Source organism: Urocampus carinirostris, chromosome 11, assembly GCF_059441175.1.
Source record: "Urocampus carinirostris isolate Australia breed hairy pipefish chromosome 11, RoL_Ucar_1.0, whole genome shotgun sequence".
Classification (NCBI taxonomy): domain Eukaryota; kingdom Metazoa; phylum Chordata; class Actinopteri; order Syngnathiformes; family Syngnathidae; genus Urocampus; species Urocampus carinirostris.
In genome coordinates this window covers 18027418-18048771 of record NC_142359.1, presented here as the reverse complement: position 1 = coordinate 18048771, position 21354 = coordinate 18027418, and the positions used below count along the sequence as shown (strand labels likewise).

The window sequence follows — 21354 nt, the reverse complement described above, 5'->3', positions numbered from 1 at the left end:
CACACACAGCCCTCGGCAAACTGTCTCTGGGATAGCATTTGCTTTGTGTTGTCTGCTGCCGAATGCATGATGGGTTTTGTCATGAAACAAAAGTAGATTTCTGAAAATGTTTTTTGCCAGAAGTGTGCATTTTCCAAGAAACTGTATAGACAAAAATGAAGGGAACTCTAAGTAGAGGAAAAGTAACAGTTTTTAAATCCAAGTAAATGTCAAAATGATTCATTGCAAATGTGCTATTTGAAGCACACTCGACAGCGATGTAAACAACAAAACACAGCAGGCCTCTAATTAGCCCTTAAGCTGTCATCTTCTGTCCTCACTCCTCCTTATGTTTTCATTGATGGTTGCAATACTTTCTTTTATCCTGAATGGGAACCAAAACAAATCCTATTGAAGTTGAGAAACATTTGATCATTTTCACAGGAACTCTTGCTACTCCCTATCCGTGTTTGTACCAGCAACCCCTAGGTCATGTTAGTGAACTGTGTTTCTGGCTTTTGTTATCTCTCGGTCCTTTGTTTCTCGACTGTACCTGGTCACAGTCCATCACAGAGTAGAAACTCACGCACATATATGCGCAGCCATGCAGATGCAACCATTTAAGAGAACCGCATGATCCCATAGCACCATCTGCAACACGTATTGTATGACTTCCTTTTTTTATGGCCAGAGGCTGCATTCCCCCCAGCTGAGGTGCAGAAAAAAGTCATTCTTCGCTCATATAAAAAGACCGTGAGCAAGAACTGCGGTTGAGATCATCCCTCCTACGTTTTCCCAGCTTTTCCAACCCTCCTCAATTGTCCAAAAGCTTATCATGGTGGGTCAGCTTGTGTGTCAAGGTGTCAATGATTCAAAGCCATCTTGCAACTGCACTGCAATGCATCTGTGGACAGACAACAGTGAGACAAAACAAACAAGTAAAGCTTTTAGTATATGTAGTGTGTGCACTATACTTTGACTTGAAATATGAGTTTGTCACTGAGATTACTAATGGTGTTAGTGTCATTCGTTTCTCGGTCAAGCAGATTGAAGCATTCCAATTGACAACCGTCTGGCGAAGCGAAGCAAATCGGGGATGAGCCCAGCTGCTCTTCCCACAGGGAGGATAGCTTGAGGTTGAGTGGGACCGGATATTTCCCTTCCCCAAACAAAGTCTGGTGTAACACAGAAAACAGTGCATTAGATCAGCGGTCGGCAACCACCAGGCTGCGGACAGGTACTGGGTTGTTGGTAGTTTGGAACGGGCCGCACAGAAAGAGAAATATGTTATATACATTTTGTTTTTTACTAACAATGCTACGTTTCAGACTGAACTTAAACTGGGGCTTTGGGGTGTTATGCTGCTTCCTGTAGGGTGGTGGAACTGTCACGCTGGAATCAAGGATTTCCGCCTGCCAGAGATACAGTGAAGGATGAACCAAACCAAAATTTTGAGCTTACAGGAATCAGCGTGGAGAACGTCATTCTGGAACGATTGTAAACAAACTTGTCGCTATGGAATAACTTTTGGCAACATAGTTGGAGGTTCCATAAATCCCTAAGTCAAGTACATGACACTGAGACCACATAACACCAACAAGCTTTTTACGGGGTTTTTCTTTTGGAACATTTGTATTTTTAATTAATTGGCATGAGTATCAACATGACGTTTTATGTTATTTGATACCATATTAACCAGAGTGTGTTGCTAGTAGGACATTGGCCTCACAGTTCAGAGGTCCCGGGTTCAATTCAAACTACTGGCTGTTTGGGTCTGACATACCTCTTTTTTCCAGAGGGCCCCTACCGGCTTTGGAACTAGAAACAGGTTTTTTAAATCTCCACACACCTGTGCCCCAACATCCTCGCCCTTTATATACCATTGTCATTGTCATTTTTTAGTTATTTTGTCACTGTAACTTTATTCCACCACGATGCCACGTTTGTTTGTGGTCTGTTTCTCCTTATTTTACTCCTTGCATTTTTCCGGTTCCAGGTTTGTTTTTTGTATCCGTTTTCTTGTTTGGGCATTTTGTTAATAGCTTTGTACCCACTTGTTTTTTTTAATTTTTCGTATAAAACTGTCTTAGTTTTGTAAATAAATACCGTTCTTCTTCCTACCACCAAAAATTAACACTGACCTCCTTGTGTGGAGTTTGGACATTTTCTTCCCCTGTGCCCTATGGCTAACCAGTTTTCTCCCACATTCCAAAACCCTCAATAAGATAAGGGGTTCAGGAAATTAATTAATGCAACTTTAGTGTGATGACTTCATAGTGGATTTACGCTCATTTTTATTAATAATGTTGTTATTATTACATTACATTATTATAATCATTATCATTCATTATTATTTTTTCGAAAATGTTAAATGCCGTTCTTGAGCCAGGCTCTTAATATTTTGTCAGACAATGAACTGATTCTCAGTCAATGATTTGGTCCGTGGTTCAAAAAAGGCTGTGGACTACCTTGTTGAATGGTGGAAAGTAGAGATGCTTTAATCCTCCTTTCAACCTTGACCCCTCGCTAACATACTTCTCAGTCATAAATTCTTTTTTTTCATACACTCGTACCTCTCGAGGGATATGACCAGAGTAGATAGATGGATAGAATTGAATTGAATATAATTTACAAATAGACTCATCACAGAAACATCAAGATCAGTCCGAAACAAGACACTGGGAAAATATAAAGCCCACCAAAGAAGTCTTGCAGCCATCACATTCAGTAATAATACAAAACCATGGTCCTCTCACATCCGTGAGTGTAGTAAATCCAACCGAGTAAAATATTTCCACACTCCAAAACACGCAATAATGCCGACAAATAAAAGAAAAAAAATCTGCCGAGAGGCATATGCATCGATGGAAGTTGCTTGTTGCTAGCTGTCTGTTTAGCACCATAATTCCTGGTTACAAATACAGACTACAGTCAGCAGACCAACCAAACGTGATTCAGATCTTTTTCGGCCAATTGCAGGCTTTGTTTTGCCCTGCTTTAGCCTATGGAAGCCTCTAAATGCTATGAAGGACCCGCCTCATTTACCTCCAAATAACTTTATCCAATAGTGACCGATTCAAATGATGATTGACTCTTTGTTTAGGAAATGAAACCCCAGTATATCTATCCCAGCATACACCGCGGACTACTTCGTCTACGGGGGAAAATCTAGTCGGCGGCTGCTTGCCTCAGTTGCGAGAAGTTGCGACTCAATATTGATCCATATATAAGGCGCACTGTATCATAAGGCACATGGTCAGCTTTTGAAAAAAATAAAGGCTTTTAGGTGCACCTTATAGTCATGAAAATACTGTAAGTTTTTCAAACGTTTAGTTTTATCCCAATGCTTATTGCAGAGTATTTTTTATCAGACAATGATGGACTGTTACAATCAATTCAACAGGACACGGTGTCATGATTACCTAAGTGGAGCCACCTGGGGTAATCATCTGACGCGCTGGAATGTGCTTCCTGATTGGTTTATGTTCCCTTTTTAAGCACGCTACGCCGAGACCTCTTCGTCTGAGGATTACTTCTGTACCCCGAATGACTCTCCCGATTACCTGTGCCTTCTTGACCTGTTTACCTGATTCTGCCTGCCTGCCTCCGATCCGACCTGCTTCCGTCCCACGCTACGATCTTCTCTCCAGTCCAGGTAAACTCGACCTGCTTCTGTCCCACGCTACGATTGGCTACGTGTTCCGAAGTTGTCTTCACGGCTTTGCTGCTGACGTCCGACGGTCATCGCGTCTCCCGCTAACCCTGTACGCTTCCCCAAATAAAGACTTGTAACGAACGCTCTGGGGTCTCCTGCTCTGTTCTGGTCCTCCTGACACACGGCGCATGATGCCATGATATCAAATAATATTCCTGCATGCTCTGACCTGATGATGACATTCCTTCCTGGTGGTAACTAGTTCATGGAACCCTGTCGCTCCAGGGGGAAGTATGTGTCGAACCAAAATTTTCAGTCAATGTTGAAGGTTAACGTCTGTAGATTGGACGCAAAAATACTTCCAGCTGGATGAAGTAATTATATGCATATGTATCTGCAGAGATCAAAGTAACAAAGGAGTCTTGCATTTCAGTTTTTTTCCAAACAGTTTTTACACAGCAGTATTGAAGGGCACTGTAAGTATGTTACCATAAAATATTTGCAATCTCTGAAGGTGATCTCTGAGACGTGTCAAAAAAGATCTTTTTTTGCAAAAAGTAATGGAAACACTTTTCACAATTCAAGCTGTCAGGTGACTCATTCCATTGAATTATATATGTCGAAATTCACAAAGGGCAATCATATTTTGCTGAATACCTTTTTTGAACAATAAAAGGAAAACAACACCCAAAATGTTGCAGTATTTGAACCAAAATGAATGTATAAAAAAACAAATGGATGCACGGTGATGACCTACGTACGAGCTTCCGACTTTGTGTATAACATGTTTTTCTCTAATTGTTTGGACTTCGGCTAATGTTTACATGTTATCATGACAAAGCTGATCATAAGTTTATACTTATGTAGACACTCAAAATAAGGAGAGAAGACATCATGGATTTTGAACTTGCAATGAAGACATAGAGGTAAAGTCAAGTCATGTTTATTTGATCATCACCTGTGTTGGAGCAGAGAGACCTCCAAAACATGCAGGACATGCGGCTCGCAGGGAAAAACTACCATAAAACCTACATGAGGGCAAGGAAAAACTCAAACCTCAGCTTGAGGAAAATAAAGAAACTTTGAGAAGGGACCACACATAAGGTAAACTCCCTTCCAGGATGACCAGACTGCATTTTAAGGGCATCAATAAACAAAACACAGACATCTTCAACAAAAAATATAGGTGATAGCAGAATGTCTGGTTGACAGCTTCCTGTTCCAAAATCTTTACGATGGTTTTGAGATGCTTTTTTCCAGAACCCCGCCCCACTAATAACAAACAGCAAAGTCATTTTTGTTTGTAGAGATGGGATTATTTTCTCCTGCCCAAAATTCTGTGAACAAAACACCCTAGCTAGCCTGGAGTGCAACTTTTTGCTAATCTAATTTGGAAGCTGCTTTTTCCCTGCAAATAAACACTACACAGACTACTCTAGAAAAAAACCTTAAGAAATGCTGCCGTCCTCCCCTTAAATAAGATAATGCAGTATGCCAATTGACGTAAAATTCCATCAATCCCAGCAAAAAGGGGGCAATGCAAACAAAGTCTTGAGCATGGACGGCTCAAGCAGTTCATATATCTCAACAGATGTCCAGTTAAAAGGGTTTGGCCTGCCCGGAAGTTATAAAAGGATTCAGTTAGCTTTAATGATTCATTTTGTTCTTTTTCAAGGTATACAAAAATAAAAACGCGTTAAAAGAGCTAGCTGTGTTGTTGTTGAATTTCGGCTTAGGGTTATACATTTTCGTTTTTCGCCCCCAAATTTCTGTTTGGGTGCATCCTTAATGTGTCCCTCTTAAAATTCCCCTTCTATCCAATGAAGTATCTTATTCATTTATTTTTTTAAGTCTAATGGTTTGTTTTCTATCAAAAACGTGACTTTGACATAATTAACTTCTCCGTGCTTCTGTTTCCTCAGTTGGACGGGCAAAAAAAAGAAAGAATAAATAGAAAAAATGGTCTGAAACCAGGGCTCTCGCTAGCCTACTGAGGATAAGCGCTGCAGATAATGGATGGATGGGATGGATTGGTCTGAAACCTTTCGCTCTGGTGAGGGCGTTACGTTTATTTTCCTTTATTTCTCTGGGCTTAAGTTGTCTTGAGATATGTATTGATCATCTTGCATGGAACAGTGTTGTACTGTCGAAACTTTCCACCACACCAAGTCATTGCTCAACAGCTTATCTCTGTACGTGTTTGCCCGAGGGATCTTGGGACGCTTGTGTGTTTCAGTGGAGAGGTGATTTAGAGACTGATCATTACTTAACACCGCTGGCTATGGGGGGCGGGGTGTGTGGGGTGGCTGGTGTTTAGCCGTGCTAGGGTGGTTCATGGGTCATCCACGATAAGACCCCCTGAGCTGCATATCGTCACTCACCAAGCACTCATCCTTGATCATCTGTAACTAAATACATGTGTCTGGGCTTGTCGGCGTACTCATTAGTTGACTGTTTTTGTAACCGCCAAGCTCCTGCTGCTTCCAGTCATGCGGTCAAGTTGTGGTTGTGCCCATGTGGTACAGTACCACCATTACTTCTGCTGAAGGTTTAAGGACAGGGCTTATTAGGTGGCAATAAAAAGTCAAGTTAGGTGGTTTACAGAATGTGTTGTCACCAGGGGCGAGGGTTTGACCTTGGCGTTGGTAATGATATAGCGCATTTTTTTTAAGTGATCACATAAAATGGGGGCAGTAGCGAGCTGTGCATTTTACACCTAGGCCTTCAGCTCCAGTCTGAAACAGTGATGTGTCCTCTCCTGAAGTGAAACTTCCTATTATATTTTTGAGCAGAGGTGACTTGGGCCGGCCCCCATGGGCGCCCCGTTGCCTGGGTCTGACGGTGCTGGCCGCTGCCAGGTTTGCTTTGGGAGCCGTCAACACCGACTGCGTGAGAGAGCAGGTGTAGTGCAAAGGGCTGGGCTGAAAGTGGCGGATAAAACCTTTTTTCACTTGCGAAAGGCTTGCTCGCTTATGAGTTGTCCGACATTAAGCTGTTAAGTCGACACAACAATATATCTCTTTTGCAGCTCAGTCACTTTGGTGGCTTGCTGACAACCCCACCAGCACACCCACCCACCCCGACCAATCGTAGTTTGTGAAACTGGTGACGTAACCCAAGATCTGTGCTGGGAGGACAAATTAGAATCTGATTTCCTAACACAACAGCTTTTTCTAAGAATGATGTTATGGTACACTGCTTTCAGGATTTATTGTGAAGGCCTCTGGGTAGATTTCTAAACCTCGCAACAACTGATAGCTAAAATGTGTAAATGCTTAAACATAAAAGCACATGGAAACGCAATGAAAGGAAGCTGACAGAACATTTGGAATTTAGATGGATGGATGAATAAGTATTGAGGGACAACATATAATCAACACCACACGATTCAGTTATTCTTTTAGACCAGCAGAGAAGGTCTTGCAGGTCCTGACAGCTCACCACTGATTGGTGGGAACAAAACCTCGATCGCTCAATATTGGGCACACGTCCCTTCCGTCCATGCTAAAACTATGCCTTTGGTTGACACATTTGCATTAAGCAGTGAAGCACGTTTATTTTGAATGAGAAAGCATGTCGAGGTGGAATGGAGGCCAATTACAGTTCTATTTTTGTTCTTTTTTAATTTTGTATAACCATATATTCCATCCCTCTAATTCTGTTCTCTGTCATTATGTTGTGGCCTCTCAAAATACCGAACTGAAAACCTTCCACGTACTCCTTTAAATTTTTTTCCAGCGTTTTACTTACCGCAGACTAGTTGAAAAAATTCTAAATAAAAAATGTGTGTATAGTCGCAAGGATATGGAAATGTGTGAGCTGCAAAAATGCTAGCGGCATCACGGATAATTATACATATTATCTGCCTCTATCTTTGTATTCTTTTCCTCCAAAACCTTAAAATGACACTTTTTTGCTCTGACACTTTATTCCCATCAGAAACATGTTGCCGCTGGCTCTGTAAATCGTAGCAGGGGATGTTTTCTCTTGTTTTTCTTGAGTTAAGTGGGGCTCGGGTGGCCTTTTACACAATTTTCCCTTAGAAGAACAATGGGAACTTTTTGAAAATACTGGAATTGATTCCATTGTTGTTGTAGACAAGACTCAGAATCAGACAGAATGACTAATATTCACACTCACACTGTTTGCAAAGACGGTCATAAAGTCGTCAGAAAAATAGACTTGCAACACACAAAAACAATACCGGTATGTCAAGTGTGTGGCAATGGGATTTTTGTTAATTGTAAAGGGTTGGACTCTTGGTCTCATGCTTTGGTAAGGTGGACCAAAGCGCAGATACACGGTCTGAATGCCAAGCTTTCCCTGGGAGGGAAGCCACTCTGCACACGAGAGAGGGGAAGGAGTAACAAAAAACACAGTCCGGAAAACACCGATGGCTGACAAACTTCAGATTCCATAATTGATCGACAGCTGGTATCAGGGAGACAAAAAGCATAGGCATGCAGGAACATCAATGGTAAACAATGATTCTACACTTTCTGCTGTTGGCACTGACCTTAAAGGGACAGTTTGTAATATGTTGTGCATCTAAATGGTACAAAAACACCTTTATTCAATTAAAAACAAAACATTTATGTAAATAATTGGCAAAAAAATATTGTTACACGTCCCAACGTGCTGCCTACTATTCGCTACTGGTGACACACAACCAGATATGTGCATGAGCTGACTCTTTTATCTAATTTTATTGGTATGAATACAGTTTAGATGTGAGTATAGAGTATAAGAATATCACTAGGAAGAAATTACGTATCCCCATACCCTGTGCTTGATACGGTTCACCGTGAATAGGTTTGGTTGTACGTTGTTGGTACATATAAACATCCCCACTTGTGGTGGTTACTATATTCTGTGCTGTGTTGTTGGCAGATAGAGGTTTGAATGTTACTTCATGTGCTGAGGAAGAACCGATAAAGACCTGAAGGCTTTCAAAATTTTGGTCTGTTTCTAAAAGGTCACAAAGTAACGCACTATGTTGTAATGACAGTTCAGTTATAAAATGTTATCAATAACACGTTACAGTACTCGTTACCCAGAAAAAGTGATTGCGTTACAGGAACGCGTGACGAAGGAACATGTTTATCCCAACACTGGTTATAGGTTTATGGGTTTCAGAATCAATCATTCAAGAGTAGGAATTTTGTTTTGGTTAGAACAAAATGTGGTATTGACCATCCCTAATTAATAGTATTAACATATTTTCTGCACTATAAGGTGCACCGCCGAAAAATAGTCTTTTGTCATATATTTTCCATACACAAGGCGCACCGGACTATAAGAAACTACAGTAGGAACATCAACAAAACAGTCATATAGGTCAGTCAAACTTTATTAAACCTTTATCATCGAGAAGCAAATATCTGTCTCAGATACATTCGATACAATGGCACCAGTCATGCCACTTAATATTGAAAAGCTTAAACTCTTGGGATTCACGATATTCCGACCATATCAAAATATATCCATCACAGAAACATCACGATCAATCTGAAACAAGCTACCCAAAAAACATAAAGCTGGGTTATACCACCATTGACGTCGTCTTGCAGGCATAACATTCGATGATAATACGCAACCAGTGTCTCCTTACATCTGTGAGTGTAGCGAATCCAACTGTGTAAAATATTGACGTACGCCAAAATAAAAAACACAATAATGGCGACAAACTTTTTTAAAAATTGCGCCAAAAGCATCTCAGCATCGATGTACTTTGCGTGTTGCTAGCTGCCTTTTTAGCCCCATAATTCCCGTATACAAATAAACAAACTAGTAAAATTATTTCCTCTAGGCCATGGACCAACCTCAATTGTGATTCACATGTCGTTTTCAGCCAATTGCAGACTTTGTTTTACCCCTCATTAGCCTATATGAGCCTGTAAATGCTAAAAAGGATCCGCCTCCTTTACCTCCGAATAACTTTAGCCAATAGGGGCCGATTCATATGATGATTAACACATTGGTTAGAAAATCAAACGCCGATTTGTATATATCCCATCATGCACCGTGCACTAGTTTTTCCATGCCAGAAAATCAAGTCGGCAGCTGCTTAAAGTAGTTGCGAGACCTGTTACAACTCAATATTGATCCATATATAAGGCGCACCGTAGTATAAGTCGCATGGTCAGCTTTGCAATACATTGAAAGGTTTTATGTGCGCTTAATAGTGCAGAAAATATGGTATTGTTATTAACTTGTCATACACTAATTTCCCCTCTTGTTGGATAATATTGTGTTATTGTTTTGATTTGGATTTGTTTTCTTGAGCAAAGGGATTCAGCCAAGGGGGTTTACAAGTACAGGATCTGTCTAACAAAGACAGTGAGTCAGCGTGTTCCAGTAAACTTACAGTGAGGCTTATTAACCAGTGCTGAGTTTGTAAGTCTCTCAGACGGTACAGACAGTATTAAAGCCTGTTTGGTTTCCAGGTGTTTTCACTTTAGACGGATATTTGCTGACACCTTTCTCCAATGGCCAGTTTTTCCCGAAACATTTGTCCGATGGCCAGTTTTTCCCGAAACATTTGTCGTTACTAATCGACAAAATAAGTCAGGGAAAAGTTGCCTGCCTGTCGTCATGGTGACCTTAAAAACATAGCTCGTTTCATAGTTTTTATATAACACTAAATCACCACTAAGTTTATTTAAAGGAACACACGAAGAAAATATTTTATTGGGATATCCCAATCCGGTCGACATCTGACACAGAAAATTCTCGACCCTCAATAGGTAATGAGTTGTGTATTTCTCCCTGAAAACTCTCCTGAGCCTTTCCTCTCCTTTGTGAATGAAGTTGGATGTGTCAAGGACGGACTAATTAAGTTTAAACGTGTGCAAATGATTCAGTCAAAGACTCCATAAAAAACGGAGTCAGGCTTTTTAAGGCACTTTAGACATCTGTTTATAAAACGATTCCAGAGCCCATCGCACGGACAAAGTCTTTGACCAGAGAAAATCTAATGACATAAAGGGTATGGAAAAACATTTTCAACTATATGTGTTTTTATTTGCAGTTAGTTCTTTGAATAATATATCTAGACACAAATGTCAATTCAAGGCAAGTCATGTTTATTTGTATAGCCCTTGATCACAAAAAAGGAACAAAGGGCTGCATGGACTCACACCATCCCGTGATCTGATCTACATTAAAGCAAGGAAAAACTCAAAAATCTCAGAATGAAGAACATTGAGAAACCTTGAGGTGGGACAATATATGAGGAAATCTCCCTTCCAGGATGACCAAGCTGCAATGGATGTTGCAAAGACATCAACAGCATGAAATATAGGTAATAACAAAAATGTAGCACATTCAACATTCGGTCAGAATTACATTTTGCAATGTCAGCAAAAATGATGAGGCAATGTTGGATCATGTGAACTGAACTGAATACTATGCTTTAATTCATTTATTCACAGTGACTAAGTTATGTGATAACACAGGGGCTTAAGCTTTGTTATCTGGTATGTGGGGTGGTATGGCATTATCTTGCATGTGCGCATTAAAAGAAGACGTAACAACCTGGCAGACCGGAGCCGGGACCCAGGCCAGCTCACACCTCGCAATTCACTTTGAAAGAGGCCAGTGAGCTCACAAGAAGCAAAAAAGAGTTCTCTGGAGCAAGCTAAGCAAGCAGCACAGGAAGTCAAAAAGGTTGACACACTGCAATTTGTGGTTATATTCCTGACCGGGTATTCAGTCTTTGGGATTTTTCACTGTTCTACCATCAAGGACTTCAAGACTGGCCCATCATCTTCATTGAATGAGAACCTGAATTTCAAGGTGGTGGGTATTGGTGTGATATTAAGGGGGAACTTCACTCATAATTATTGAATGTAAGTGTGTCTTAAGCCTAGATTTAAACACTTCCACTGAGGGCAGAGCATTCCACAGCACAGAGGCCCAAATGGAAAACGCGCTCGAACCTGCAGATTTCTTCTTGGCTCTTGTAATCACAAGTAGACTAGCGTTTTCTGAGCGAACCCTCTGAGTAGGGATATAGGGCGAAATTAGATCAGAAATAAAGGAGAGTTCATGCAAACATTTTCTATCATACTAACAGAACCACATCTTTAAATACTCACATCTCAAACTTTCAGAGATCAGTGGAGGTCAGCTAAAATCGGGGTAATGTGATCAGACTTTCTTGTCCTACTTAAAAGCCTTGCTGCAGCATTTTGTACCAGATTCAAACTTTTAATGGTCTCCCTCCCGCAGTTACTTAAGAGTGTTAAGGCTCATTTTGACTGCCACTTTTGTCCTGGATAATGGTTTTAAAACAAGGTGAAAACAAACTTATTGCGTAAAAATGTCACAAAATACTGCATTCATAGATACCAACGTAAATACCTTCAGTGCATAGGGTAAAATATGATTACCCTTTGTGAATTTCGACATATATTATTCAATGGAATGAGTCACCTGACAGCTTGAATTGTGAAAAGTGTTTCCCTTTCTTTTTGCAAAAAAAGATCTTTTTCGACACATCTCAGAGACCACCTTCGGCGATTGCAAATATTTTATGGTAACATACTTACAGTGCCCTTCAATACTGCTGTATAAAAGGAGAAAGAGTGTGCTCGCGCTGTCTATAGCTGCGCCCATTCCTACCATTCACTCAAACAAATTGCTTTACATTCTTTGCTAGAGATTCTCGGTAAAACGTCTGTTTTGGGTTAAACCTTGTTTTGTGGCTTTTCATCATAAAGTGTCTCAACAATGAACATAGATTGTTTAATAAAATTCCATCAAAACGATTATTTAGCAATTTACAGCCACAAAAGGGTCTGTTAGAGTGACACTTTTTCTCTAAACTGTACTTAAAACTGCCCTACGTGTCCTGGACCGAGCCCTTTGTCCTTCAGTATTGAAATGTCCGTTGCATTTGTTGCTGTTGTTTCTGTTCACGCATGGACCCTTTAAGATCGGACGTATCGCGGGGAGGCGACAGATGCTGAGGTTTCTGTGTATGATGTGAGTTACAACCAACAGTCGATCTTGTGTATTGAATGTTTGACCTATGACTCATAATTTTCTTATTAAAGTGCTACGAGACTTGATCAGCAACTGAATGCATCATCGATCACATTGAGGACCAATACAGTAATGTCTCGGCTTGCCTTGTGCATCAATCAGCTCTGTGTGAAGCGATAAATTGAGAAAATGCACAAGTTTGATTTTATCTCCGACCTAAATGTATTCATAAAAACTCCCATATATGGCTCATGAGCCATAGGTTCCTGACCCCTGTGTTAAACGGATCAACAGTGAATACTATGCTGTCATAGTTTTCTTCGCATGTGCCTTTTTCCCCTGTGAGCTTGTGTTAGGAAACCATAACAACAATAGCAGATATATACCGGGTTGTGTGTGTTTGCTTTGCACTTATCTGACTAATTTAGTTTTTTTCATATGTTTGACAGGCAATTAAATGGAGAGGAAATACTGAGTGGCGCACTTTTTCATTAAAAGGCAGACACTAAATCAGAGCAGGGACGGTGGAGGTCAGACTCACAACACTGAAAGCTCCAGGTTTAGCCTGAATGCAGCCAGGGACCATCATGTATAAATCCAGTTGTTTTGATGTGGTTTTGCATCTATTAAAAAAAGGAACATTGTTGTAGAACGATGGCTTTGGACAGTATTAAAAATGCTTAAGAACCAGCACTGGGCTCTGGTTACTTGAAGAATAAATATTGCTCTTTAGTCTATTGGTAGCAGCCTTTTCCAGTTTCTATGAAGAACACTCTTTTTTTTTTGCTGAGCTGTTAAATGACTTAAGATTTTGGAGTACTGTTACTAGTTACTATTGTTCTAGGTTTATTGTTAAATGCATTGAGTGTTGCTTATTGTATTTCATTTAAGAAAACGGTTACTGATGTTCTATTGTTACAACATTGTTACTCTTAATTTTTACCAGATTTACTATTCAAAGTGCAGGGATTTTTCTAGCTCTAATTTTGAAAATCGTTCGGATTGAAACAAATTATTCTTTACTGCAATCATTCAACGAATTTGCCTCTAAGTGTTGCTGGTGCTTCACCATAAGTATGTTTTTCTCTGCAGGATGCCAGAATTTCCTACACTGATTAAAAAATAAAATTACGTTATTACCTTAAGTTCTTTGAGTTTTAATATAAAATTACTAATCACAAGAAAATAGATTCAATGAACGATTAAAATAGGACACACAATTTATTAACACAGAGAATTCATGATAGGAAAAAAAAAGGGAGGGGAAGGCGCCGGAGATTATGGGAGTTTTCGATGGCTGAAAGTCTGGTAGTTACTAGCACAAAACAAAAGATTCCCGTTATATCAAGGCTAAAGTTGGTTGAAGTTTTCACTTTGTTTTGCGTTGGACTAATTTTGTTTTAGACTGATTAGTATACAAAACTATATGATGTTTATGGTTTACAGCTGAGAACTAGTAGCTAAAAGTGAACACTATTATTTATTTTGGGTGTGATAATTGTGACTAAACATTCAAAGAAATGAAAATTGACAAGATTGTAAAATATGCTGTATTTGTACAATAGATTGTCACTTTATTGCCATCTGGATCCGGTTGTTCAACTACCAGTTTTACATTATAGGCAGATGCTGCAGCTGATGATTCTACATTGAACAAGGAAACAAGTCCATCCTAATTTGAATCAGTAGAAAATGAAAAGGGTCGTATACAGCTTTCCTTATCGGTTAAAAAGACAAAAATATGAATAATACTTTGTAAAAACGAGAGGTTGGTATCAGCTTTCATTTTTTCTGATAACTTTTTATTTTAGTCTTCCCCCAAACTATCTGTTGTAACTCCTAGACTTAACTGCAGGGGTGCTGGAGCCAATCCTTGCTGTCTCCAGGCAGTGGGCAGAGGACACCCTCAACTGGTTGCCAGCCAGTCCCAGGGCACCCGGAGACAGACAACTCACTCGCTCATTCACACCTAGGGACAATTTTGGCCGGCCAATTAACCTGGCATGCATGTTTTTTGGAATGTGGGATGAAATCAGTGTGTCCAGAGAAAACCCAGGGGACACAGGGAGAACATGCAAACTCCGCACAGGAAGGCTTGTATGACCTCAGAACTCAGCCGCCATGCTGCCCTCTTTTATAATGTAAAAACAGGTTGCTTTCTATGAGGTTAGTTACAAAGTTTACAAAAATAAAATATTTAGGAATTTATGTCAATTATAATGAGTTAATTGTTGTTTAGTATATTTAAAAAAAAAAAAAAAAAAAGCTTTACTGCTTGTTTAAAGCCCCCTCTTCAGGATAAATCTATCTATATGCTGCCGGCTATTGATACATAGTTGGCGAGTTGCAATGGGCCCCAGGCACTAGTGTGTACACTACTAGTCTGCAGATAGTCCTTAGCACACACACACTCCATCATTAGTATTTATACCACTGTCACACAGATTGATTTTTTCACATATTAAGAGGGTGTTAGATGGAGAGGAAACCATTGACGCTGCACATTTAGCCTCCAATTCAAACACATTGGAGCTATACTCGGTCATTTGTGCAGCTGTGTTAGCAAGAAGCCATGCAAAATCCCTATAGGGGGAGAAGTAGGAAAATAAAGCTGCCAACATTACTACCGAACACACTCTGTAATCCCGCTCTTCGGTCATGCTTGACAGCCCTTCTTGCATCATTTTCATCTGTTGTACATTATGAAACTTCAGTGATAATCTGAGTTAGGAAGAAGTTTTATGCACGAAAAACTTATTTTTTTTTTTAATCATGTGAAAAATAATAAACAGGCAGAGTCTGCTGTGTACAATGAGGAAGCAGAGATTTATAGATTTGTATGCAGCCACATGTTGGGGAAACCTTGATCATTCCCACATGTGTTTACAACCATAATATTTGTTGGTGCCCCAATCATAGTATTTGTTTCTTGTTGGACAGATGGATTTGGAATTGATATAATGTGTGCAGGTATAATTAACGTTTTCACCTAAAATTCACAATCGTTACATATGCCTATAGTAAATATAACTTTGCAAACAAAAGCCGAGCAGTTATTTATAATTTCCTTCCTTTTTTCCTATTCCAATAATCCTTTAACTGGAGCCTCTCCTGGCTCATTTTGGGTGGTCCAATCGTTTGCCCCATATGCTATATTTGACAAATGTTTTCCTTATTAAACCACACCAATGAGTTGGAAGTGATTCAAATCAAAGGATTTTTGCAATTAACTTAAGATATTCTTTAATTTTGATGAGACACATCAGTCATTTTTATTTGTATAGCCCTTAATTGTCATGGTTGCCATGACGCCCAATCGGCCCACCCTTTGGGCGCCAGCTGCGGCTCGTTGACGGATTGGCTTTCCTTCTAAGTTCAGTGTTCTCACTCTCCGTTTGTCAGTCCGTCAACAAACGTCCGCCTGCAAGACATGGGTTCTGACCCGGTCCTGTTGCCTGTTGGTATTTCCTATCCGGTATCGGTTTTTTGTCCTGTTTAATATCGGTTTCCAGTTTTGTTCCCGTCTATTTTTTTCCTGTTCATTATTCTCTCCAGTTTTCATTCCAGTCTAGTTTGTCCTGTTTAATTTCGATATCCTGTTTCTATATCAATCCTGTCTGTCCCGTCCTGTCCGGGATCGACCCATCTGTCTGGGCAATTGGTGTCAATCTTGTCGGTCTCTGGCTTCCTGTCTTTCCACACCAGACCGCTTCCTAACGTGCATGACTCCCCATTTCCCATAAAATAAAAGCTTGCGTGAGAACGTCATGCATTTGGGTCCTGATCCTGTTCCGGTTCATGACATTAATCACAAAGAGTCTCAAAGGGTAGTACAGACCACAGATTATTGCAAACTACAGACTAACATTACACCATCCTCTGATCTAAAACCTACATGAGGGCAAGGAAAAACTCAAAAACCTCAACAAGAGGAAAATGAAGAAACCTTAACAAGGGACAGCACACGATTTTGTTCAAGAAAAGAGTCATTTCATTATTGACATTTTCATCTGTCACTTTCTATTCACATTTAAACAAATAATCCTGTTGTGTCATTATGTCTGATAATATGGAGGACGAACAAAGAACATTCAAAGGGGGCCAAGACAATCACACAGTCCACACATTTGTACAGACACACTCATTTTCTCTTCATTATTAAATGAGGCTGTCCCAAACTATTATTCCTTTTATCTGCTGGCCCTGTGTGCTTCTCTCCGGTGGTTGGATTACAGCCATTTTTGTCACTTCACATCTTGCCATTACTTCAGTTACGTAGGTTTGTCTAATTTCCTGTCGACGTTTCACGTGCGGAGTCATAAAATTCTTTGTGTGAAGGTGTCCTATTTCATTAGTGATACCTGTGTCGAATTTGGGACACTGTGGCCTGAATCATTCTTAGGGGCATTATCAAATCATCTTGTACCAAACTACCATGGGCCAAAGTGAAGTTACCAACCATCTCATCCACAGTATCTACTCCTCCTTTGGTTTGGTTGTAGAGGAGGATCGCTTCTGTTTTCTCTTTTGGATGTTTTCATCCAACATCTGGTTGTGGTACATTGACCAAAGGAGAGCAAAAGCCTTTCCAATTTATCTGCTTTGATTTAAAGTCTAGTTTGGAAAACTAAAATTCAGAATCTCTCTTATACCCTGCATATTGTAATTCTCCAAGCAGTTATTTATCATTTCCTTCCCATTTTTCTCTTCTAATCCTTTGACTGGAGACACTTTGGGTGGTAAAATGTGCTGCTCATATGCTATATCCGACAATTACAGAAATACAAACGTTTTTCCTCCTAAACCACACTAACGAGTCACTTTAAATCAGCAAGTAAGTTTGGCCAACGGATGCTACTCTGAATCATCAGAAATAATTGTACTCTGTCTCCTGCTGGACGTTTTTGGGACATTTCAAGTTCACGACTATTTATATGCCATTTTACACGATTACTAAAACAAACGTTACAAAAGTTAAGTTGGAAATATAATTAAGTAAACGCAACCTTTTTTTTCCATGAAGTGGCATACGTTCGGGAAACAACTTATTTCGTTGTTTTTAAATAGTTTTTTTTACGTTGTCAGGGGCGTATGGCGTCGTTGTCATGACAACCATAGTCCGCACAGACAAAGTTGATCGGGGCGAAAACTGTGATTCCTTTTAGTTTTGTGAACATAGCAAGTTGTTTTATTTTTTCAATCCTTTTTTTTCGTTTTCTTGTTTATTTCCAACTAGTTGAAGGTTTTTCACAAGGTAGGTCAACTTTTTGGGAAACTTAATGCAGTTTGAATATATGCCACAATGTTGTTATTAAAAAGCATTAGATGTAATCACGCACTCTATTCACGAGAAAAACAAAATGTTTCTCCAGAATATTACAAATACAACAATAAAATGTGCTTGTTTGAAACCGGAAAAATAAAAGTTTGAGGCGTTAATTCAAGCACACACAGTCCCGCTTCAAGATCAAGTAGCCGCAGGGTAAAACACTAGTCTTTTTTTGTTGTTGTTTTGTTATTTAGTGTGGGAAAATGTAGATTTTTTTTAATTGGTAGGAGTTATTAAGGGGAAAAAGCAGCAGCTTAATTTATAAAATGGTGTTGTTTGTGTGTAAGCTATTAGCTTAGTTTTAGCTGATTCTACTTGCTAGCTAAAAGTGGGGTGCACCGTTTAAGTGTTCTTTAAAAGTTGAAAGTGAAATATGTTCACGATTAAGTATGCATTAACAAAAAACGTTCATTCAGTAAAAAAAAACGAAATCATCGTTTTGAATTCTAGATAAAAATAATTGAAATTTCGTACCAATGTTAATTAAAAAGGAAAATATGAAAGTTCGAGAAATTAGAATTTTTGCATAGTGGAATCCATACCCGTGTGGAGTTAGCATGTTCTCCCCGTGCTTGTGTGGGTTCTCTCCGGGCACTCCCGTTTCCTCCCACATTCCAAAAACATGCTTGTCAGGTTAATTGGCCGGTCCAAATTGTCCCTAGGAGTGAATGAGCGAATGAGTTGTCTGTCTCTGTGTCCCCTGCCCACTGCCCGAAGATAGCTGGGATGGGCTCCAGCACCCCCGCGACCCTACTAAGGATAAGCGATGCACATAATGGATGGAATCCATACCTTGTAGTCTGCCATGTTTGTCTGGCGACTTTCTGCTGGCTGTGGCTTTGGTTTTCATTCGCATTAGACAACAGTGCTATCTAGTGGTCAAATATTACACACTGGGGCTTTAAGCTTTGTATTCCACTGCCCCTTTCCGTTTGGATCTTACTTTTAGTACAGCTGTTCAGGGCGGAATTGAGCGCAATACTTTCGCTGATTCCTACAATTGCTGTCTGTTTCTCAATGGAATCGTTTTGCTTCTCGATGTCTTTCGGTGATGTCACAGAACGAGAGGGATATAAGGTCCAAATGTCTACCTTCTCGAGATTCATGACACGTGGACTATTTTGGAACATATTTGCATGATTGTGGGGGGAACACGTTCTTTGCCTAATTGAAAAAGCAAAAAAGCATCTTGTATAATCCCTCTACAAGAAAAAAAATATTCTTATTCCAACTTTTTAAGGACACCTTAAGCAACACCATCCCGCTTTTGAATGATGTCTGTCCAAATTTGCTTTTTTTTGCTTGAATTGCAATTCATGTGTGTATTTATGACGTCTTCTGCCATTTGTCATAGTTTTAATATATATTTTTTTCATTTTAGTCTTGTTGTTTTTTAAGATGAGCAGATTCACTGAATTTTATTCATCCTCGAAGGTGACGTCTATGTTTACGTGTGTTCTCAGACATGGCAAGCAACGATGAAAAGGAAGACTGCCCTCTTGTGGACATTGTATCTAATGCTGCTTCATTTTCAGAGAATTCTGGAATTTTTCATCAGCTGGATGAGGTATGAATTTGAAAAGGATGGTGAGGAGCTGTGTCTCACAGGAGAGTTAGTGTGGAGTACTCCTGCATGTGTTTAAAGGGACAGTGTCTATTATTTAGTTCATATTAGCCATAAAACAATTTTGATTTGCACAATAAGTAAAAACCCATAAACTAGCATATAAACATGCATTTTAGAAAGTACTTGTAGGTTGAGAAATTTGTATTTATTTTATATAGCGTGGGGTTCACCTAAACGGAAAGGACATAATTGCCCGCCATCTTGCTACTACAAGTACCCAAAAACCTCAAATAGGCCAGGCAAATGCATGAGAAGTAAAAATTGTGCATTTTGGTAACTTTTCGTTGTTTGTATTCTACCTATACTTTTCAGAACTCATTTTTGGTTCAATCTCAAAACAGTGACATCAAGTGGTCTAATAATACACACTTTCAGTTTAAGTCTTTCAAAATGAAATGAAATGAAATGATCTGCATTTATATAGAGCTTTTCAAGTCAATGACTTCCCAAAGCGCTTTACAATGTGCTCCACATTTCCCAATAGCGGCCTTGCAGCCATATAAGGCGCTAACCTGCTTATTGGGGGTTTTAGGGGTTCAGTGTCTTACCCAAGGACACTTCGACATGTAACACGGACGAGCCGGGATTCGAACTGGGATCCCTTGACAAGCGCTCTACCTCCTGAGCTACAGCCTTTAATCAATATTATTATTAAAAATTAACTCTGATTTCCGATTTTTTTCCTTTTGAGGTTAATTGGTTTGGTGGTATATTTGTAAGCCAACAGAGAAAAATAGAAGAAAATAAGGAATGAATTTAGTGACTGTCAAACTGCTAAAAAAATAAATAAAATAGATGTAATTGGAAAAAAAGGTCTCTCATTGGCCATTAATTTTGCTCTTATTAATATTAATACTATTTTTATTTTCTAGCATTTTTCTTATCTTGCTGTGGTTCTGTGTTTTTATTTTTATTTATTTCTTTATTTTTTTACGGAAAAAAAATAATGTTCTTTAAAACGTAAACATTTTCAATGCCTCTTTTTGGGACAAATCCAATTTCCAGAAATGCAACCAGAAATGGTAACATGTATCTGTTCCTGAAAAACAACGTTTTAATCCATTATCACCATATATTGTTAAATATTGTGCAATGAAAGGTATTTTATTTTTTTATAAAGTGTTTGCAGTTTTGGTACATGGCTTCATTTTTCGGTTTTGTCTCTTGACTTTGTTTCTGAAACAGTTGCAAGAGAAATATATATATATATATATATTTTTTACGTTTGCACTGTAATTATTAAATAAAGAAAAACTTTTCTAGTTCCTAAAATATATTTGCTGTGCAGATCATGTGTCTCGCATTCTGATTGGCTGAACTTCGCCACGCCCCTTTTCTTTCTGTGTCTCCCTGTGCATTAATGTCGTTGCCATCTACTGTATGTTGTACACCTAAGTAAGACAGCTGCATAAACCTACATAATGTACGTGCAAATTCCTTTCAGTTTCAAGTTTCTCTAAGAGCCAACATGTCAACAAAACGTTTTGGACTAACAAAAGCACCAGTGGCTGGGGCCAAAAAGCAGAGAAAAAATGCTTTCTATCGCCAAAAAAGTTGCACTACACCACTACTAAACTTGCCCTGAAACTACATGCGGCTCTTTAGCGGTCCCAAGACGCTTTAAAAAAAAGTTTGATAATGGAAAAATATATGGTTTCTGGAGAACAAATAGGACAGAAACATTCTTACTGTTTTCAATGAATATAGATGGATACAGTCTCTGTTGAGACTTATGTAAGGCTTTTAATTTTCGTTGCTCCAAATACAGTGGAACCT

The 21354-nt window shown here is 39.3% G+C and overlaps 1 protein-coding gene across 1 annotated transcript in view; it reads left to right on the top strand.

Annotated features, from left to right (window-relative positions):
* Nucleotides 1–18081: 18081 nt before the first annotated feature.
* The window catches only part of ccdc146 (coiled-coil domain containing 146), a 74321-nt gene continuing 71048 nt past the window's right edge, over nt 18082–21354 (top strand). Inside the window, exons 1-2 of the mRNA XM_088347114.1 lie at nt 18082–18104; nt 19415–19518. Of these exons, the coding sequence (XP_088203240.1) occupies nt 19417–19518 (102 nt within the window). The 5' untranslated portion in view covers nt 18082–18104; nt 19415–19416. The remainder of the gene's footprint in view (nt 18105–19414; nt 19519–21354) is intronic.